The sequence below is a fragment of the Littorina saxatilis genome, linkage group LG10 (assembly GCF_037325665.1).
Source record: "Littorina saxatilis isolate snail1 linkage group LG10, US_GU_Lsax_2.0, whole genome shotgun sequence".
Taxonomy (NCBI): domain Eukaryota; kingdom Metazoa; phylum Mollusca; class Gastropoda; order Littorinimorpha; family Littorinidae; genus Littorina; species Littorina saxatilis.
Window position 1 is genome coordinate 44,774,559 of NC_090254.1, and position 22,450 is coordinate 44,797,008.

At 42.3% G+C, this 22,450-nt stretch overlaps 2 protein-coding genes across 2 annotated transcripts in view; both read left to right on the plus strand.

Annotated features, from left to right (window-relative positions):
- The window catches only part of LOC138977880 (uncharacterized), a 74,179-nt gene extending 57,905 nt beyond the window's left edge, over positions 1-16,274 (plus strand). Inside the window, exons 17-26 of the mRNA XM_070350486.1 lie at positions 942-1,126; positions 2,386-7,026; positions 7,284-7,622; positions 7,931-8,114; positions 8,628-8,812; positions 10,039-10,331; positions 10,929-11,067; positions 11,503-11,611; positions 12,370-12,524; positions 13,309-16,274. Coding sequence (XP_070206587.1) covers positions 942-1,126; positions 2,386-7,026; positions 7,284-7,622; positions 7,931-8,114; positions 8,628-8,812; positions 10,039-10,331; positions 10,929-11,067; positions 11,503-11,611; positions 12,370-12,524; positions 13,309-13,626 — 6,548 coding nt within the window. The 3' untranslated portion in view covers positions 13,627-16,274. The remainder of the gene's footprint in view (positions 1-941; positions 1,127-2,385; positions 7,027-7,283; positions 7,623-7,930; positions 8,115-8,627; positions 8,813-10,038; positions 10,332-10,928; positions 11,068-11,502; positions 11,612-12,369; positions 12,525-13,308) is intronic.
- Positions 16,275-16,668: 394 nt separating this feature from the next.
- Positions 16,669-22,450, plus strand: LOC138977881 (uncharacterized). The gene is made up of 3 exons (XM_070350487.1): positions 16,669-19,988; positions 21,358-21,560; positions 22,258-22,450. Exons 1-3 carry the CDS (start codon positions 19,305-19,307, stop codon positions 22,448-22,450), a joined length of 1,080 nt encoding a protein of 359 aa, XP_070206588.1. The 5' UTR covers positions 16,669-19,304.

Consider the following 22,450-nt stretch of genomic DNA (forward strand, 5'->3'; position numbering starts at 1 on the left):
TCCTTCACATCCTGGCTGATTCCTATGCAGGGTGAGATTGTTTGATGAAATGTGACCCTCCACCACGGGATGAGTCGCATGTCGTCTTTGCATGATTTTCATATGTTTACATTTTTCTAAAGAGTGTTTTATGCTCTATCCAGTGGTAAAAACCGTTTTAGAAAAGAGCGAAAACTGTTCGAGTTATAAGCCTTTGACTAAGGTGACCCACACACTTTTACAACAGTCCCCCCGGACTTATATCAAGCCTAGCGGAGAACCGTGCGAGGTGACATGCGACTCATTTCGTGGTGGAGGGTCACAAATAATCATACGAACTGCCATCAGTGTCGGCAAAGAAGTGAGTTCATCAAACAAACAAAATCCAACTCAGCAAGCACGCAGAGTGTTCTTCTTAGACTCCCACGTTCACTCATGTTTTTAGCACGAGTGGATTTTTACGTGTATGAACGTTTTTACCCCGCCATTCAGGCAGCATACGCCGATTTCAGGGGAGGAATGCTGGGTATTTTCGTGTTTCTATAACCCACCGAACTCTGACATGGATTACAGGATCTTTTCCGTGTGTACTTGGTCTTGTGCTTGCGTGTACACACGAAGGGGGTTTAGTCACTAGCAGGTCTGCTCATAAGTTGACCTGGGAGATCGGAAAAATCTCCACTCTTAACCCACCAGGCGGCAGCAACCGGGATTCGAACTCACGACCTCCCGATTAGGAAGCCGACGTCTTACCACCACGCTACTGCGCCCGTCACGCAGAGTATTGAGTTTTGGTGTATCTCCAAGCAGAAGGATGGTGTTATCTCAGGTAAAAGCCTGGTCAAACTTGGGGGTTCAGAGTGTGCACGGTAAACTGCAGGTATGCGCTATACGCCTGTGACATCTGAACCTGGTCATTTTCTTGGTGAACATGTGTTGGCACTTTTTGTTATGGATTCCAGACGCCATGGTAAAAACTCCAACAAGGACCCAGACGCATTACCGACTGGATGCCAGGGTAAAGTCATCGGTTGCCAAAGTTTCCATGGACGCCCGTGCAGATGTCAAGGCCGGTCAAATGCTAATGACCCGGTTGACCTTGGATCATGACATTCCGTCTCTTTTGCCCAAGGACACTATTTCCATGGTAACCAGGCTGGCTGAACGCCGAAAGAAGAACTTTTGGAACGGAATGTTTCATTCGTAAGTATATAACTGAGGGACAGAAAGAGAGATTAGACAAACAAAACTAGAAAGAGGGGCATTGAAGTCAATACACTCGTCATTCCATATTTTCTCACTATTAGTTGCATGTTTTTCTCTACAAGGCAGTTAACTTTTAATCCCATTTTTCCCACTGAAGTAAACTATTAATGCCATTTATTTCCACAAGGCAGTAAACTATTCATGCAATTTTTCAAATAAATCATTGATTTAATTTTTCTCCACATGACAGTTAACTTTTAATCCAATTAGACCCTCAAGGCAGTAAACAATCAATCCCATTTTTACCCTCACACGGATGTAAATTATTACACGGTAATTTCATTAGTTTCCACAAGGCAGTGATATACTGATTTCATTTTTTCCCCTAAGAAAATTGGAGTCCAGAGCATATTCCGATTACAACTTCGACTTGAAACTAAACGCTGAGGCACAGCCAAGTAACAGTCGACTTAAACTGTACTACGGTCGTGGTACGGAACACGCGGAGAACACACATTACCTCATTATGACGTCAAAGGTACGACATCATTTCGAAGGATTCCACAACGTCATTCTTGCCACCAGCTGCACGTTAGAGATGCCTTTAGAGGTATGTAGAGAAGTTGTTACAGGAGCACAGAGAGGGAGAGAGAGAGAGAGAGAGAGAGAGAGAGAGAGAGAGAGAGAGAGAGAGAGAGAGAGAGAGAGAGAGAGAGAGAGGGAGAGACAGACAGAGAGAGAGAGAGAGAGAGAGAGAGAGACAGACAGACAGAGAGAGAGAGAGAGAGAGAGAGACAGAGAGACAGAGAGACAGAGACAGAGAGAGAGAATAAGATATGAAGAGATACATCGTTATTTTCCGAGGTTTTAACACACACACACACACGCTCTCTCTCTCTCTCTGTCTGTCTCTCTCTCTCTCTCTCTCTCTCTCTCTCTCTCTCTCTCTCTCTCTCTCTCTCTCTCTCTCTCTCTCTCTCTCTCTCTCTCTCCTTAAGAGAGCCGGATGAAATAAAGCATGTATACATTGCTTATTCTGTCACCCTCGATAAATAAATTTCAATTCAATTCAATTCTCTCTTTGCATCTGAGTCTATGTCTGTCTGTCTGTCTGTCTCTCTCTCTTTCACACACGCACCTACTACCAGAATACTAACGTACAGCGTGTACAAAACACCTTTCCATATCTTTCTTTCCCAGAAAATGGACTTGAAGGTCAGTCACAAGCACAGCCCGACCTTTCTGGAGTCCAGAATGTCAGTGAACTACGGGGACAATCAGCAGACCAGGGGCCGTCTTGTCCTTATCAACAAGAGCTCAAGGTTCATCAGAATCGTGGGGAAAGCCAGCGTCTATCTTCCAGACTCTCCCAGGAGAATGCGAAGAAACACGAAGAGGTCAACACCCAGGAAGAAACTGCCGTACATCCAGATCAACATGAAACTCAACGAAAACGACGACGAGTACGATTTAAACACCGGGGCGCACTTCGGGCGAAAGAAGCGAGATTTTTCTTCCACTCTGAACGTCAAGAAACCAGTTTCCTTGAGGCGGATTGAGATGCATTGCAAAGGGATACCGTATTCCAGGAAATACCTAGAGTTTGAAGCAGAGTTTGCGCACTCCATGCATCCGCTTCTGGCCGATGTTCTCGACGCTCTTTTTGCAAAGCAATGGACAGAGCTTGACATCAGCAAGCCTTTGCGACTGCTGTCTTCCGTTCCTGGAGCTACAGCGTTGGAAAAGGACAGAAAACGCAACCAAGAGGTATCGAATTTTGAGGAGCATTTGCCTACAGATGCAATGTACACCAGCGAACACATAGAGCAGATGATTTCTGCAATTGAGATTGGGATAACATCAGACGAAGCAGAAGAAGTAAGGATTACTGACTCAATGGATATCAAAGGTGGCGTAGACTTTTCATCAAGCTTCGTAGATCTGGTCACCGGTTCTCTGAAAGTGGCACACTCCTACGATGGAGATTTACACGAATCTGACGTCAAACTGAACAAAAATGAAGAGGAGTACAAAGTTCAAATGAGGGTTCAAGATAATATTGCCAAATGGCTGCAGCGAAACAAAGGCAAAATCAGCGTGTCTGCACCAGAGAAACTGCACAGCGCAGAGTGGAAGCATAATATTGATGGAACCAGACTTCGATCTACTTTTATGTCAACCTGGTCCACTAGTCGTCAGGTTTTTATTGATCTGAGCGGCAGAATGGAATCTACCAATCGGAGCAATGAATTGTATGGTGACGTCATTTTTCAGTCTCCATGGAAGCCAATCAGAGACTGGCGTGTGTCTGTCGGCCATGACGCATCTCCGGGACTGTTCCGCTCAAAGTCCACAGTGAGGCAAGCCGGGCTGAAAAAGACGTCACACCAAATCCTTTTCATGCATACGTCATCCTCCACTGACGCCAGCGTGACGGTGTTTTCACCTTGGACGAAGAAAGTCTCGGCCAGCCTCATTTCTCGACACGAGATATATCCCGTCACTGGTACAGCTGAGCTTACGTGGAACCCGCGTCAGAAGCTCACTCTAACAACTACAGCTAGCCTAGAAGCGTGGGACGATGCAGAAGTCTCAGCAAACGTGAAAACAACGATTCCTGGAATAAAACTAATGTCAGCGGAAGTATCGAACAGAATGTACGGAGAAGACCTCGTGTCCAAAGCGACAGCAAAATATGGAGAAAGCAACACTTTTGGCGTGGAGTCAACTCTGCAAAGAAAGGACTGGAGAAAATTAAGGCTGCGAGTTCTAACCCCGGTTACAGATTTTCGCATTCTGGAAACAGGCTTTCGTATAGACGGTGGTGTAAGAAACTTATCTTCCAGCGCCGACTTCAGGATTTACCCTATCGTGAAGAAATACGATACAACTTTAGAGTGGACGTACGGTGAAGATTTTACCGGAAAGTTCCTGTTGGCTACTCCCCTTGACGTCGTTTCAAACGTCCAGATAAACGCGTTTAGCAAAGTCAGTGGAAAGTACAGACACTCAGGCGCCATCATGAAGGTTCATCCCGCACAGCTGTACAGCGTGGACATGAAACACACGGTCAGCACGTTACAACAGTTCTCAATGACTTTGAAAACTCCTCTTGAAAAATATGAGAAGTTTGAAATCGAAATATCACAGAAAAAGACAGACACTTCGATGTCTGAAGTAGCAGTGAACATTTATTTCCCACAAGAACAAACCGTAACAGTGTTGGGCTATTTAGACTTGGACAAACAACTCGGAGGAAATTTCTCTGTGAATTCATCAGTGACTGGTCTGAAAAGCAGCAATGTGACCTTCATTATCTGGGAGCACGGTTCCCAGATCTTGGGAGAAATGAACATAACAACAAATGACAGGGAATCGTTCGCAACCGTTTTGTTGATGTTGGATGACAGTGAAAGCGTTCCCTTCGCAAGCTCTGAATTTCTTGCGCATGATGTCAAGATTGTGAAGAGATTGGTCAGTGCACTGAAGCATATGGACTCATTGCAGAAGATGAAACTACAGTTTCAATCTGGACTGGACAAACGGATGCCCGATACTGGTGGAATGGATATTCTCTCGCATGATTTTGACACAGACCTTTCAGTTAGCTGTGATCGCAACTCAGAATTCATAGCTAACAGGTTCCAACTTGTTTCTCAGTTCTATGAAGATATTCTGTTTCTGTCAAACTACACCCACAATTCAGAAAACATGTTGATGTCCCTTTCAGCTGCTCACGGGACGACCTTCTCTTTTAACGGAAACGTAACCCTGTCACCATCTAAACTGGAACCGTATTCGATTCAAAATCCACATTGGCTGAAAGACTCAGAAAAGATGGCTCAATTGCATTCGTACATAAACTACCCAGCTTTGGTTGTGATGGTTGGCGATCTGTTTGGTGATTTGAATGGAGGAAAGGTGCACTTCGAAACAAAAACGCCGTTTTCAGGGTTCAGTCATTTCGGAGGATACGCGCGCGTACACAAAAGTAGTGCCTCTGATGAAAATGAAACGGGTGATGGTAGTGGTGGTGATGACAATGGAAAGATTGACCATCCTGTCCTCTCAGTCTCTGACATATCAGTTCACACACTCAGTCTTCTAGGATGGACCAAACAGCCAGATAATGACTTCAACAGAGTGTCTTTTGACCTAGAACACTTAGCTTCGCAAAATGTGTGCAAGACGCAGTTACAGCTCACATCAAATTTGACAGAAAGCAACACGACCTTCCTGCTAGTTCTCGGCCTGGGAACTGTGAAACATCTGATCGCCATCGCTACGGCAGAGTCCACAAAAAGACCAGATTTCAAGATGGCCGTCAATCATTTGCATAGCGTTGGGATGCTCAATTCTTCTATCATTGTAGAAACTGAAAACACTGGAAACATTTCTGTTGTTGCTGCATATACACGTGACCAACATAATCTCACAACAAACGCATCTGTTCGTCTTGGTAGCAACTTCTATTTTCAAAGCATGTACGGGGATAATGTTAACGATGTTGGTGTCAGAAAAATCAGGTCAGCATCCGGCTTTCTTTCCCCTTCAACAGGAAGCGTAAGAACATCTGCAGAACTCGGTTTTGATGCAAACGATCCCTGGAAAAATAATATATCTGCTTTTATCGACACTCAGGTAAAAGACAGAAGCATGAGTGTAAACTTTACACTCAGCCAGGACAGTCATGTTGGCTTTCGAGGACACTTTCTTCGTGAATCGGAAGCCACTTCACACTCTAGCAACAACGACATTGCAGAAGTAAAACTTGCATACCACGGAATTCCAAGCGATTTTAAATCTTCCATCCTCATAGATCGAGTAAATTGTGAGCCTTGTGAGGGAGCTATGGAGATGAAGCGCACGTCTGTTTATGATATGAAAACTGCTATTGCGTTGAAAAGCCCCCTGCATTACGCCAAAGATCTTAGCCTGACGATTCAGAACCACGGAAACAGTCAAGGTGAACATCGTGGGCTTCTTTCTTTTGGCTGGGCACCGTACAGAAAAATCTCCGTTGACGCTAACTCTAAGCATCTTCCAAGCTTAGTTGGTGTCACGCACGCCACGGACGTTGTCATAGTAACGCCTTTCCAAGAGTTCCAGACTGGTTCGGTGAAAATCAGACACAACAGAATTCTGGCCAAGACGGACAGTGTGCTGGAAGCTAAGGTCAACGCTCAGACTGTTCTGAATGCTGAGTTCAGTTCCAGTCTAGTTCAGTCTTCGTTAGGAGTTACAAAACCGTTGCTTAGTTTCTTCAAGCTCAGCGCGATAGGGTTTTCTCCAAAAGAGTCGTCACATCATGCAAATCTGTTCGTTCACTGGAATCTCAGCAACCCCGACAGCAACGTGCGCATTCAAACGCGAGTGAGAATGAATGTAGACCGCGATGATGAGAGCAAAGACAGAGACTATTCAGTGAAAATAATCCATCCCAAGAGACTCGTAGCCTGGAAATACTTGAGCCATACAACTTCCAGCACATCGTCAGGAGAGGGTGAGCTGGCATGGGATCAATCTGAACTCAACGACAACGACAAGAAAGTCTACTACAGCTACAGCACTCTTCGAGAAAAGACTTTCTCTACCTGCTCCTACAAAGGGGAATTCAAGGTCGGAACCCCAGTTCGGTCTTTGGAAGCTAAGGGATCGTTGGTCAGGGGCGCCGAGACAGAGACATATTTAGAGGGAGATCAAAAGTTCATGAAAACGGAAGCAGTCTTCTACTGGGATGCTGAGCGAGACCGGAACAAGCAGGTGACCTTGACCTCTTCTGTGACCCAGGGAGAACAGAAGGCTGCTGATCTCATGTTGACACTGCCGTCTATTTCTCAAGTGAGTACACGATTATGTTTTAGAACAGAATTGGTTGGTGCCGTACAGATGTAATGAGACTAATTTCAAGTTGGATTTTTTGCGCGTTTGATACTCTTGACGTTAATGTTTCGCTCATTCACATTGCTAGTCGTTTTTTTTGACAATCACTGTTACAAATACTGAGGTTTTACTTTGGAAGAGTGGTTCAAGAAAACACGTATTGGTTTGTTTTGTCGGTGTTGTTTATCTTTAATATCTGACTGTCGTCTTTGCAGAACTTCCGACTGAAAAGCGACCTGATTCTGCTGAGAAACACAACCATTTGGGACGCATCAACATCGTTCTCCTACTCGCCTGATCCTTCAAAAACATTCAGCTTTACCTCCACTCTCTTCAACGCCACCAACCCCAGTGGAGGATCGACGCTCACCATGACAACGTCCTTGACACAGCCTTCTTCTGACCTTGACATTGGTTTGGCCTCCGAAATCTCTGGCAGTGACGCAATATACGGGAGCTCATTGGGCGCCTGGTATTTGACATCAGGGGAGGAAATGAAGACTGGGCATTTTAGTGGCGTGTTCCATCATATGACGAGAAAACTAACTGCCAAAGTAAGTCTCAATCATTGTTTTCTCTTTTCTTTTCCCTCTTCTGTCAAACAAATTGGTTTGCACTGTAATTTGACTGTTTTGCGTCTTCGTATTTGGATCGATACATATTTACTTTATAACTCTAACTTGATTTAAATATTTTGCTTTACTGTTATCAGTGAACCATGTTCATAGAGAGAGAGTAAGAACAGACAGATAAAGAAAGACAGACAGACAGAAATAGAGTGTACAGATGCACGTGACCGGCACTGCCGAACGGTCAGTCCACGTCTCTCCAAATGTCATTTATGTTTACGGTGTTTACACAGGCAAAAACTCAATCCAGTGAATTGTCATTGGAAGCAGAGCTACCTCATGGCGAAACACGGCAGCTGAACCTGCAAGGGTACGTGCATGATCTTCAGGACCAAGCCAGAAACAAGCAGCTTTCTATTCGCACGGTGTTGGATCCCCTTCACCGTTCCTTCCTCATCAACATGGACAGCGATACAGGTACACGTAGCTCATCATCTCAATAGTTGGGGAGTGTGTGTGTGTGTGTGTGTGTGTGTGTGTGTGCTTGTGTGTGTGTGTGTGTGTGTGTGTGTGTGTGTGTGTGTGTGTGTGTGTGTGTGTGTGTGTGTGCTTGTGTGTGTGTGTGTGTGTGTGTGTGTGTGCTTGTGTGTGTGTGTGCTTGTGTGTGTGTGTGTGTGTGTGTGTATGTGTGTGTGTGTGCTTGTGTGTGTGTGTGTGTGTGTGTGCTTGTGTATGTGTGTATGTGTGTGTGTGTGTGTGTGTGTGTGTGTGTGTGTGTGTGTGCTTGTGTGTGTGTGTGCTTGTGTGTGTGTGTGTGCTTGTGTGTGGGTGTGTGTGAGTGTGTGTGTGTGTGTGTGTGTGTGTGAGAGAGAATCAATAGATGAGGAGCGAGCGGAAAAAAGATAGAGAAAGAATTGATGGATTTTTAATACGAATTCAACAGCGTTTTCAGTGCAATTAAATCTTTCTGTAAACTATTGTCCTTTGTAGAAAATCCAAACAGCTTTGCAGCTTTGGAGGCGTGGTATGTCAACGACTCGGCCATTCGGGCGGAAGCGTACAGAAACCACGTGACCGGAAGTGAGACTGATGGAGTCCTTGCCTTGCGCCTCAACGCGTCCACCATGCTGCACGCGCGTCTGGCGTGGAGACCTCAACTAGCTCACGAAATGGAGGTTGGTTTTACCCTCAGGTTCACTATACAGCTTGATATTAATTGGGCGAAGTCGACTTTGCAAAGTCTTTCGACCAAAAGTTAAGTGTCAAACGTTCGTGCAGCCTGCTTTGGCGGGGATATAGCTCAGTTGGTAGCGCGCTGGATTTGTATTCAGTTGGCCGCTGTCAGCGTGAGTTCGATCCCAGGTTCGGCGGAAATTTATTTCAGAGTCAAATTTGTGTGCAGACTCTCTTCGGTGTCCGAACTCCCCCCCGTGTACACTACATTGGGTGTGCACGTTAAAGATCCCACGATTGACAAAAGGGTCTTTCCTGGCAAAAATTGCTTAGGCACAGTTAATAATTGTCTACCTATACCCGTGTGACTTGGAATAATAGGCCGTGAAAGGTACATATGCGCCGAAATGGCTGCAATTACTGGCCGTATAAAATTTCATCTCACACGGCATCACTGCAGAGCGCCTAGAACTGTACCCACGGAATATGCGCGATATAAGCCTCATTGATTGATTGATTGATTGATTGAATTAGTTTTATGCTTTACATTTAAACCTTTATTTTCTCGAAGTCTGAGACGGTTAAGTCCAGTTGTTTTTGCATGTGAAAAAATTATGAATAGTGTCGTTCACAAATTCTGAAGTAGCGTTTACATGAGAGAAATAAGGGGAAACAGCGTAGATTGTAAGAGGTGGTGTTTTCTTGTCACAACATCAAACGAAAAACATTCTGAATTGGAACCAAAACTACACATTTTATCTCTATATGTTATACTTTTGGTTTTGACAAAGATGCGTAGGCCTTGCGGCTTCTTTTTAACGTCCTCTTATTAACTTCCAAATGGTATAAGATCTGACAATTCGCGCGTATTATTGAACTTAAGATATAGATCTCACTCAATCATACCTTATTCATATAGACTATTTCCCATTTAACACTACGTGTCCAGTAGGTTCTTGAACTGTACAAGATTAGACGGAGCCAATCTAGTTCTTGTTATTTAGACAATGGGTTCCAACGTATTTCTAAATGAACATTTCTTTGCAACGTATTGCTAAATGAACATTTCTTTGCAACGTATTGCTAAATGAACATTTCTTTGCAACGTATTGCTAAATGAACATTTCCCTAAAATGAATATTTTGTAACGTGTATTTAAACCTTGTTAGTTAAAGCGAGAAGAGTGTGACGTTATCTACTTGTATTTGTATCTTTTCTTCTGTTTTAGTTACTCTCTGAAAATCTGAAATTGAGGTTCGACGACTTCAAACAGCAGACAGAATTGACACTTCGCGCGTCACGGTACACTGTCCAAAATGAAATAACTGCAAAGATGACGTCCGTCATGACGATGATGATAAATGACGTCACACCTCTTCTTGCGTTATGGGAGATGGAACTGAAAGTTGTAAACAAACAGTTGGAAGAAGTTCTGAGGGATATTGATACATATTACACAGCCCATGCAGAGTTTTTTGAAGACCTTCAACAACCGTTGAAAGATTCTGCGGAACTGTTGGTGTAAGTACTGATTTTGCATATTCGTTTTTAACAGTAAATACTTGTGTATGTGTGCAGAAAAGCACTGTGCAAATACAAAATTAAACATTTATGTTCTCAACAGATTTAGACAACTGAGGATCTTTTCATCAGCTTGAGACCACTGATGTGAAATTATGTTCTATATGCTTTGCTAACTTGGTTTTTCTGTCCCCAGAACTAGTGTCTATTTGGGACATAACGTGGTTATGTGCTAGAAAATGTTCTCTCGAAACTGTCGTTGTTTAAAAGTCTTCAGATTTAATGGATAAGATTTTGTTTTTACCAAACCCTGAACCCTTCTCCAAAAGAGATGTATTGTCCTCCAGCTATTTTCTATTTTACGTTTACACGCGTCATAGGTGAAAAAGCGTTCCATAAACTGTAATCTTTTCGTTTACATTCTTTACATTTGTTGCCTTTTACTGTCAGATAAATACGGTCCAATACAATCACAAGAAAAGACCAATGTTTTGATATATATCATTGAACATAGAAGGAAATTATGATATCGCTGCAAGCTGCCAATAGCTTTGTACTTTATTTAACGTTTTGTTTTGTTTGATTTCTCTTTTGCAGAGATCAGTTGTCCTCAGTCTACCGTTTGACCTTGAATAAGACGACCGGTTTGGCAGACAGTCTTGCGCAAATCGTTGTTGATTCTGAATTGCTTCAGTATACTCATAACGCCTTTGGGCAGCTGAGTAGAAAGTTGGCGGTGCGTACATTACTATGAACAATTTAAAAACAAGGTTTTCTTTTTATGACTTTTGTTATGAGATTGTAAGATTTATTCAACAAAATGGTACTACAACAATTTTAGTGGAAAGAACTTTTATAGTTCTGCTGTCAAATCTCTTGCTTTTGTATGGTTTGCTGGTAATACAGGTTTGATTCTCTGTATTTGAACGAGTGCATATTTGTGCAAAATGAGCTGTCTACAAAGTTTTATTTTTAATATAAAAAAGCAATACTTTGAAAAGCGAAACAACCGCTTTAAATTGTCCCTTGAATTTGCAGCTTGGTGATTGCCTCCCATCAATACCATTTTCTCAGTTTTGGTCTAATTATTATACTTCGTATCGGTATGTTATGATTTTTCTAATAGATTTTGTTTAATCTATTTCTGAATGGTGTGCATTTATTGCTGTAGATGGCAGAGGCAGAGGGAAGCAAGAAGCTACACGATGTCCTAGAAGTTATTGACCTCTACCTCATGCTGGTCAAAGATCGCATGGTGGAGGTGACCAACACTATATCTGGTGCGTTCACTGTTGTAGTTGTTGTCCTTGGTGCTGTGTGGGATGTTTTTATCAGCCTCTTCATTTAAGAATTGTGATAGTATGCGCAGTTGCAGTGAGTCGGTGGTTAAGAGTGTGAATATGAGCACATCGGTGTGATGGATTGTATTTGGGGATGTTGCAATAAACTCTATGGACCCATGGAGAGCTTCCGGCGTACAGCAGCCTTCATCAGGGCCTCCGGAGTTGCTGTCTGAGCGAACGACGAAGAAGAAGAAATCATCCACATTCAAACATACACATTTATTAAAAGAGTCAGAAATATAATTTAAAATACATGCTCTAAATTCTAATACAAGCTGTCAAGTTCTACTTTCTTTTTCGTGTAGACATGATGTGTAAACATCTTAAAATGTCAAATAGTCATCAATATTGTTGTGAAGAGTAAACATTTGTTGCATATGCGAATACTTCAGCTGTGTTGTACAAATCACCCAGTGGAATACAGGAAGTCAGTTAATACATCATTGAGTAGTGTGTCGATACATCTGGTACACATCCATGTTGGTGCACCGTTTGTTTCTGTTGATAACTTCATGATCACACACTTCACAATGTGGGATGATAACAAAAACAGTATTTGGATGGCTGGTTTTACTTACTGTCCTGTCCCCCTGAATCTATGTGTGTTACAAACTTTGACATGTTATAAACATTTAAGAATTTGATAAATATAAAATTAATGAATACAATAATAAACCAGTTCTGAATTTGTTCAGCGTTTGACAGCCTGGACTCTTACTTGGACGTGGCCAGGTCTCAGCTAGGCTCCCTGCAGACATCACGTGACCAGTTAACATCCTGGTTGTCTCCCCTGTCCACATCCTCTCCTGTGGTGGCGCTAGCGAGCAGTGCGAAAGAACTGTACAACCAGGTAAATACAGTGGTACCTTCCTTTCAAGACCACCCCACAATCTGAGAAAACCAGGTCTGACAGGAGAGGGAGTCTCAATAAGGTGCTACTGTTTCAGACTCCGCACTGGACATAACAGACTAAACCATCATATGGCCACAAAGCTGAAGCTAGTTCCCCCCCCCCCCCCCCCCCCCTTATGTCCGTGAGGCAAGAATCAGACAGCAGAGCACATCCTGCAGGCTTGTCCATACCACAGTGCTCTGAGGGACACCACCTGGCCAGAGGAGACAGCGCTACAAAAAAAGCTATACGGCCCCAAAGAGGACTTGGAGAGGACAGCACGTTTCGCCCTGCAGTCCGGACCGACGATCTAACAGCGAACGACAAGAAGACTATAATCTGCAAAATGGATCTGAAGGGGGGGGGGGGGGGGTGTCTAAATGGCTTATTGGCTTAAATCGGGGTATAGGTTGGAGGGATCCTAAAATGAAAGGTTTCACGGCACTGAATTTTTTTATCACCCTGGTTATTTTAACGGCATGCAGTGTATTCGTCCAAAGCTAATTCAGGTAACTTCTTCAAGGCTGATGTCAGACATGTATTCACTGTATTTCAGTTTTAGCACTTCTACGATTTGTAATAGGATTGGAACATCTAAAAATTAACGCACCAGCATGCACCTTCTTTGAACTGTCAGTAAAGCTCGTCAGTCGATCCATGCTCATTTATAATACTTGTAGCTACAGTTTTACAGGGTACTGTTTGGTTTAATCATCGTTCATTTCTGTTTCTTGCGTTTCAGGGAATCTGGGCCTACCACTACCTGCACTTGAGCGCCCCCTCTCACGATCGTCTGGACAGCATCACAGACAGTTTGAGAGACATCATCATGGCGGAGATCCGCTTCCGGCTACGCCACTTCCGCTTCCTGCAGAGAAGTCGCATCACAGTATGGCTGCCTGAACGAGGCGAGATACAGGCCGAAATATGCTTACCCTTTCCTGTGAGATCGTTGATTCTAACTCGCCCTGATTTGCAGAAGTTGTGGGAAGACGCTCAAAACAATTCACAGAAGCTTCACCACAGGAGAATGAGAATTCAATACAAACCATTAGAATGAAGTTGTTAATTCTGACACATCCTGATTAACAAATATCAAGGGAAGACGCCCAAAACTAGTCAGAGAAACTTCCACTTATGGCAAGACGAAATGAACATGTCGATGCTATGATCCAGAACATTATGGAGAAACGCTCAAGACGTTGCAGAGAAAGCGTCGAGGCATTCGTGAAAAGGATGAGATGGACGGATTTTATACTGACGTGCCTAGATTTGCAGACAGTGTAGCTAGACGCTCACAGAATTCAGGGAATTGTCGGCCCACTAGAAGAACGTTCCCAGGTTAGTAATGAGATGGCAGGATTCTAATCACATACTCCCAATGCAGCAAAGGGGGTCCTGATTTGGCCTATACGCTATATTGGCTATATGGCCGCCGGACCCAAAAAGCAACAATTAACTAACTAACTAATGCAGCAAAATATAAGGTAGAAAGCTTCGACCTAGGTCAAGAAGAATTCACTTGAACATGTGAGATTGAAGGAGTTGATTCTAACACATTCTTAAGAAAAAAATATGGTCAGATGCTCTTCACGATTGTGAAACGAATAGGAAAGCCTGAACAAAACAATGGTTGCTGATTCTATCCGTATTTATACGTGACGGAAGAGTCTCTACACAAGTGGTAACCGATAAAAACAACCTTATACTGTAGAATGAGAGAGATAGAGCGATGGCCCATCATGGGGCATACACACACAATACACACTCACACACACATTGGTGTGTGGTGTAAAAGTTTCCCAAAAAAAAGTAGAAAAGAGACTCTGCCTGAGGCAAGGTAGCCACGGAAGACTCATATTTCTCTGGCAGAATTTTCTGAGCAGACTGTCACACAGCAAAATGCGCTAATGTTGAGTCTTGTAAATAAACGAGCGCACGCTTTAAACAGTCAATATTTTGTACCTCTCGAGATTCATTGCAAGTGTGCTGGAAAATGTTATACGCCTTAATTTATGTATTTATTGATGTATTTCTGTGCTACTTCCTGCGGTACAATGTGTTATTCGTTGTTGTCACGTGTAAGAGTTCTTTTTTTCTCCTTTTGCCAAGCACAACATTGTGGGGTGTTTAATCTAGAAATGAAATAGTAAGAGTAAGAGTTATGAAAGAGTTATGTAAGGCCTCTGTTGTGTCTCACCGAGTCTCTTTTGTATTTGTTTTCGTCTTCTGCTTTTTTCTCCATGTAAACAATACATGTACAAAACACTCAATATAAAACACAATCAACACAGATACAAAAAACACCTAGCAGCTTAATCTTGTTATTAATAAGGTAAAAATGATAGTGTGTACCTTTGTTTCTTATAGCTTACATTATTTTTGTTGTTGTTGCGGGGAGCATCCTTCTTCATTGATATTTTTTTTCTTTTGTTTTCCTGCTTTTTATATTGATGTTCCTACTTTAAATATACCTATGTCATTAACAATACTATTTCTAAATGTATTTTAAACAACTTTCCTATGTAACAATTCCCTCTCAAAAATGCATACAATATCCAGAGGGGAACCATATCTATAAATACCAACACACATTTTGGCTATTACAATCAAATAATTCACATAACTTATTATTGCCTTGGAACTTTGCACATTTTCAAACACGCCAAAAAAAACTTCCTTTTTGGTAATTTTGATAATCATGTTATATTTTATCCTCAACGCATTTCTAAATGGACATAATTTTCAGGCAAACATAAAAAAAAGTTCAATACTGAATATAATCAATTTCGTTCTAACAATAAGTACAACAATTACTCGAGGAAATACCTATTTTACACAATAAAATATTTGTGGGGTAAATATTGTGCAATATTTTTAATTGTAACATTCGCAATCTTGTTTCAGTGGTTACTTTATTTACCATTAACCACTGCTCTTTTCCCGGCCTGAAATTAAATTTATACTTTACTCTGCATTCGACAAGTAAACATACCCTATTTGATTAATTCTAAGAATGAATCTGTGGTTTGTGTTTTGATGATATGTTTCCTGAAGGTTTAAACTGAACGTATTACAGAAATCAAGGCCGACTCAATAGGACAGTTTGATATATGTGACCCTCCACCACGGAATGAGTCGCATGTCACCTCGCGCGGTTCTGCGCTAGGCTTAATATAAGTCCGGGGGGTGTCTGGTAACAGTGTGAGGGTCACCTTAGTCACAGGCTTATAACTCAAACAGTTTTCGCTCTTTTCTAAAACGGTTTTCACCACTAGATAAAGCATTAAAAACTCTTTAGAAAAATGTAAAAATATGAAAATCGTGCAAAGGTGACATGCGACTCATTCCGTGGTGGAGGGTCACATATTTGTCTTCACAATGATAGTATCTGCATTAAGTAAAAGATGGCAAAAGATTTGTATTATTGCAAATCATGTTTCTAAGAACCATAAAAGCATGATATTATTTGTTTCATACCAGAATTAGTTTGTTGATGTTTTAGACGCATGTGGCTGTACACATTTCTGGCAAAGTAGTGAACCTTAGGCTGATAGGAAACACAAACAGTCATGTGTAGGCACGTTCTTCGTCTACATTCAAACTCAAATAGCTATCATGGTCAAAGGAGTGATTTAATGACCACAACATTTATGTTTCTTTGTTCGTCAGGAGGATTATGATTAATAAGACTGCCTCTTAAATATCGTTGCTTTCTCTTATGTTGTGTAAATAAGTAATGTGCGTTTGTGCTTGTGTCTCTAAGTGTGTGTGTGTGTGTGTGTGTGGGTGTGTGTGTGTGTGTGTGGGGGGTGTGTGTGGGTGTGCCTGTGTGTGTGAGTGTGTGTGCCTGTGTGTGTGTGTGTGTGTGTGTGTGTGCTTCCGTACATGCACTCGTGTTTTATGTATACGTGAGTGTGTGTGTGTGTGTGTGTGTGTGTGTGTGTGTGTGTGTGTGTGTGATCAGCAGAGGTGTGGCAAAGTCCCAGGACAGTGTTTCCTTTCTGGCCTAGTTATATGCGGTGTGTTTACTTTTCTTTAAGGGACACAAACGCAAACACACAGATAGAGAGACCCAAACCAAGATACAGACACACAGAAACGCAAAAAACACAGACAGACAGACACACACATCCACATACATACACGCGTGCGCACGCTCTTGCCAGCATACATTACTTTAATCCCACCCCACCCCTCCAATTACACACAGGACAATGTTAGAAGGCAGTGTCAGAAACTGCGAGCAAGGGCTTCTGTTGATCGATAAAGCGCAAGGAAAAGCAATGTAAGGAACACACTTGTTCCCTTTTTACCTGCAATAGAGGTGTGAGTGCATTGTGCTATATACATACAATGCACCCTGACTAAAACCTGACGGCACAGTTTAAATTACAGGCCGTGACTAGATCTTGCGTGGAGTGACACAGAGCTCCGTCTGTCTGTGACACACTGGTTGCTGTCAGTGTAAGAATTGTATTGGCAACCAGGACTGTGTGCCAGTTTACTGAATAAATGATTTGAGACGGGTCTGTACAAACTGAAGTGAATCGATCGATTAGGGGTGTTATTTGCAGGCCTGTCTTCAACACCGATGATTATTTCTGTGTTGTCGTTGTTTTCTCGTGTACGGCTGTTGATGAAAGGTGAGCACAGAATTACTGTTTTTGAATAATCGATTGTGTTTGTTTCATTCTTTTTCTTTATTTTATTCTGCCCGAATGGTTTTTTTACAGGAGTAGTGAACTATCCTTGCGCATGCACTGGAGCAGTCGTCGTCATGCGCAAACAGTTGACTTTTTTTTTAAAGTTCATGAAGTGTGAAAGTGTTGAGTTAACACTGCAGGCATAATAATAGTACGGAGGCATAAAGCGAGAATTAAACACACGTTGAAAAACAAAAACAGGATGTCAACACTGATGTTAGTAAGTAGTACGAAATTACAATACGTCTAAAACTTTCCTTCGATCTTATGTCGGGCCAAAGTGTATTGAAAAGTGGGGATGGCCTGTGTTAAATTTTACTAAGATGTACTCAGTTCGCGATTATTTTTGGAATAATAACACCACACACCAGCAGTACCCTCCCTGTACAGAAATGAGTGTTGTAAAAGTTGAACTGTTCCAGGTAAAGCGTGGTAGCCTACACAGACGGTGATTCTTGGTGTACGGCGCGTTGATTGTGCTTCTATAGACACACTTTCACTGACAACTGAGAACACTGTTGGCATGTGATACAGTAGGGTTTCAATTGTCTAAAATTTAATGGGTTTCGTTCGTTAGACGATTACGCCCCCTATTAATCCGGGTTTAAAATAAAATACGACGATGAAGAGAAAGGGAGGGGGGAGGGAGGGAGGGAGATCGAGAGCGGGTTCAACTATTAATATTCACATGCACCAGACCCTGAGTCAACTATGACCGATCATCCATGTGTTTTGCCTGTTCTGCAACTATAATGTAATTAGGAAACATACCTATTCAGTGGCAGTGCTGTCATGACTCAGACAAGAACATTTTGGGACGAACACTTGTGAGCCATCGTGAATGTTATTCAATGTTCCAAAGAGCAGAGTAGTCTATTCACCGTCCAAAAGACAGTAGGCACCGCCCACAGCCAAGCAGGCGATGGTTGAAAACAATGTTGTTGCGTGCTAATTGCGTAAAAAGCTATCATAGTCATTGAGTGATTTCCAGTCAATAATTGCTGGAAGCGTAACACCTACAACACAGCGAATTTCCCGTTGACTCTTTAAGCTCAGATTTTTCCAAAAGGATGTTGCTGAAACACAAGCTTGAAAGCGCTGGGAAACGACGAACCACATGTTACAACACTCCATTTACATTTAGTCAAGTTATGACTAAATGTTTTAACATAGATGGGGAATCGAAACGAGGGTCGTGGTGTATGTGTGTGTGTCTGTGTGTGTGTATGTGTACAGCAATTCAGAGAAAACTACAGGACCGATCTTCGTGAAACTTGACCTGAGAGTTCCTGAGTATGATATCCCCAGACCTTTTTAATTTTTGTGATAAAAGGTTTTTGATGACGCCATATCCGGCTTTTTGTAAAAGTTGAGGCTGCAATATCACACTCTCATTTTTCAACCAAATTGATTGAAATTTTGTTCAAGCAAACTTTGACGAAGTCCAAGCTATGGGATTGCATTGCAGCTCGGCATTAAATAATGAGTTTGCTCATTAAAGTTGCCTTTAAAATCGATTTTTTGCTAACATATTTAAAATTGATTGCATCGTATTTTCTATCAAATTCTAATCTAAAAATATATACAAATGTCACTTTACTCTAAAAACGAAAATAGGTTAATTAGGTACTACGACTATAATGTTAGAAATTGATCCAAACAGGATTGTATTTGATTCTTTATGATTTCCTGATTTCAAAAACATATAGATATGATATGTTTGTATTAAAAAACAAGCTTAGAAAGTTAAAAAGAATACAGAAAAGCATGATTATCTGCTTAGCAATAGGCTACTGTGCTATACTGGCTTGTCAATTTCACTTTGTTTTGCACGTGAAAAAGGAGCGATTTTCTTGCCGCGGGAGTTCACGAAGCTGTATTGTCATGTTGAAAATAATGCGGTGCGTTCAGCTTCATTCTGTGAGATCGACAGATTGACTAAATGTTGTAATTTTGCCTTACGCCACTTGTTTATGTTTATTTCTAATTTCTTTGACCTTATTTATTTCATGACGAGTGAGCTAACTTCCGCATGATGGCGAGTGGAAACGATGGTCAGAAAACCAGTGACAACTTGGTGGACATTGTGCGACACTTGTACCCTGACGCTCTCACCCGTACATACGTTGTGCCTCCTGTGCATTATAACCGGGTGCCATACAACAAGGCCAAAGTACCCGGTACTGACCAGGAAGTGCTCGTGCTGCCCTCTAGTGAGCAGCTTCAGCATCAGCAGGGCAACATTCAGGCAGACTTTGCACAGCGGCACGTGCTGCACAACCTGCAGCAACTCGGAGATTCCGGAAAGGAGGTCATGTTCGTGGTGTCTGAGCTGAACTTTAAAGACTACCTCAACAAGCCGTTCTACGCCAAACACACAGGCAAGCTCCCAAAGCCAGGAAACTTACCTAAGGAGTATCGGCATTTCGGGAAGCAGGGAGACTTTGACATCCTGGTGATTCACCGCAAGCTTGGCATCCTGGTGGGAGAGATCAAGTCTGTCGGTAAGACCGAGGCAAGCCGAGCGGACACTGAGGTGGTCAAGGTTATTGACAAGGCGGTCAAGCAGCTGGACAAGTGTGAGGTGCACGCCAGACACATGGTCAGTGACATCACACCAAGCCTGACAGTGAGGAAGACTCTCTTCTTACCGTACGTCACCCGCGCTCAGCTACAGCGGATTCTGGATGACGAGAACAATGCCAAGTTGCAACAGGTATGAATGGAAATGTTGTCAAAGAGATTCAGATTCAGATTCAAAACTTTATTACTAAGGCATAAAGGTTTTAGGCGATGCCTAATCTTCCAACCTGTCCCTTTTAGACATTATACATTACATATTCATATCTAAATAACATGTTTTAAACAGCCAACCGAATTAATAATTAACTTAGAATTTATAATTAGGTTAAGACTTACAAAAAACACTGGCTAAAGTAACGTGGTTCATGGATTAATACAATGATGATTAAGATGTGATGCAGTAACAGTTATGGTTTTCAAGTGTAGGGAGAGAATTATTTTTGACAAAGATATTTTCGAACATATTTTTTAAAAGACGAAAGGGTTTGAGATGTTTTACAAAACGTTGGAAGTAAATTCCACACAAGCGATCCCCAGTAGGATAAACTAGATTTATACAAATCAATGCGTGGGAGCGGCAGTGTATAGTTCAAAAGCCTCGCTCTACCAGAAGGACGCTCAAACAGGTCTTGGATGTATGTAGGTGTTTCATGGTTGTACATTTTGAACATGAAAACACTAGCATTTAAAAAGAACTGCTGTTGTAGCGGAAGAATGTTTAGTTGAATGTATTTTTCTTGAGTTGTCATATTGGGATCTCGGTTTAATAACTTTACACCTCTCTTGTGAAGTGTGTTTATTTTCTTTATATGAACTTCACTGGCGTTGCACCAGACATTAGATGCATAGCAAATGTGAGAGAGACAGTGTGCATGGAAAAACATTTTGAAGGCATCCACAGAAACAACGCACCAGGGCTTGTTAAGTAAGAAAAGGTTCCTAGAAACTCTTTTGTAAACTGTATCAATGTGAGAGCGCCAGTTAAGTTCATCATCAATTACAACTCCAAGCACACGGTGTTGATGGACTTGAGCAATGCTAACTGTACCATAAGATCAAGGCTCAGAGGCTGTCGTTGGTGTTTTTGTCTTGTGGTTATTAACATGCATTTTGTTTTCTTAGGATGCAGTGCCATTCTGTTACGATTACACCAATCATTAATATTTGCTATACTTTCTTGGAGTACTTTTCTTATGAGATTTATATCTGTATTACTGCTGTGAAGTGTTGAGTCATCCGCAAAAAGATCAAGTACAGCATTTTCTTGTTTGAGGTGTAATGGTAAATCATTAATGTATAGTCCAAACATAGAGAGAGAGAGAGAGAGAGAGAGAGAGAGAGAGAGAGAGAGAGAGAGAGAGAGAGAGAGAGAGAGAGAGAGAGAGAGAGAGAGAGAGAGAGAGAGAGAGAGAGAGATTCTGTTCGTTGATTAAAATTTTGATTACTTTGTTTTATGCATTCTTTTATTTATACAATCCCAACGGACTTCCGTTCGGTTACAGGCGGTGTGTCGGAGCCTGGGTGCACCCAATACAGCGAAGGCCGTACAGCTTTGCTGTTGCTCTGACCAACTGTCCCAGACTGCATCGTACTGGCACGTGACACCCGCCGTGTTATCACAGCTCAGCACCTGGTGGCAACACCGGATGGCCTGTACCTTGGACACTTTGCTCACTGATGACAAGTATCTGGACATCGTGGCCAGGTGAGGGTTGTCATGGTGTCGTGTATGTTTCGCTACAATATTAGGACAATATTATTATTATCTTTTATGATATAGTCAGGTTTGTTTGTATGGTACGGGACTGTAGGGACAAATGCATGTCAAACTGTGCACCTAGAAGAACAAAGAAGCAAATAACAAAAGGTAACTAATCACGGAGACAAAATAGTAGTGGGTTGTATTTGTGCTACAATAAAAGTATTGGAGAGACAGAGCGAGAGAGAGAGAGAGAGAGAGAGAGAGAGAGAGAGAGAGAGAGAGAGAGAGAGAGAGAGAGAGAGAGAGAGAGAGAGAGAGAGAGAAAGAGAGACAAAGAAAGAGAGAGAGAGAGAGAGAGAGAGAGAGAGAGAGAGAGAGAGAGAGAGAGAGAGAGAGAGAGAGAGAAGAGAGAGAGAGAGAGAGCGAGAGAGAGAGAAAAAGAGAGAGAGAGAGAGAGAGAGAGAGAGAGAGAGAGAGAGAGAGAGAGAGAGAGAGAGAGAGAGAGAGAGAGAGAGAGAGAGAGAGAGAGAGCATCGCCAAGCCACCCAAGTACTTTTTTATCATCAGTTGACAGCATTCATGTGAATTGTGAAAAATAATTTCTTCGAGGGCAAATACTAATCCGTTTTGACTAGAAGCGCCTTTACCACTCTTGTAAAATCTGAAAATTACACACCTCAATATCCCATCTGTGTTGCAGGTTTGTGGGACCGGCCACCACGGTGTCTGTCCCCTGCTACAACGGTGTCCGTGTGGAGGTGCGGACTGCAGGACAGGCGGTGGCAGAACTGGGGCGGAGGCTGGCACTTCTGGTTCTGACCTTGCAACAACTTGACCTCATGAATAGAGACCCGCCACGGATCTGCTTGACAGGACCCCCTGGCACTGGTTAG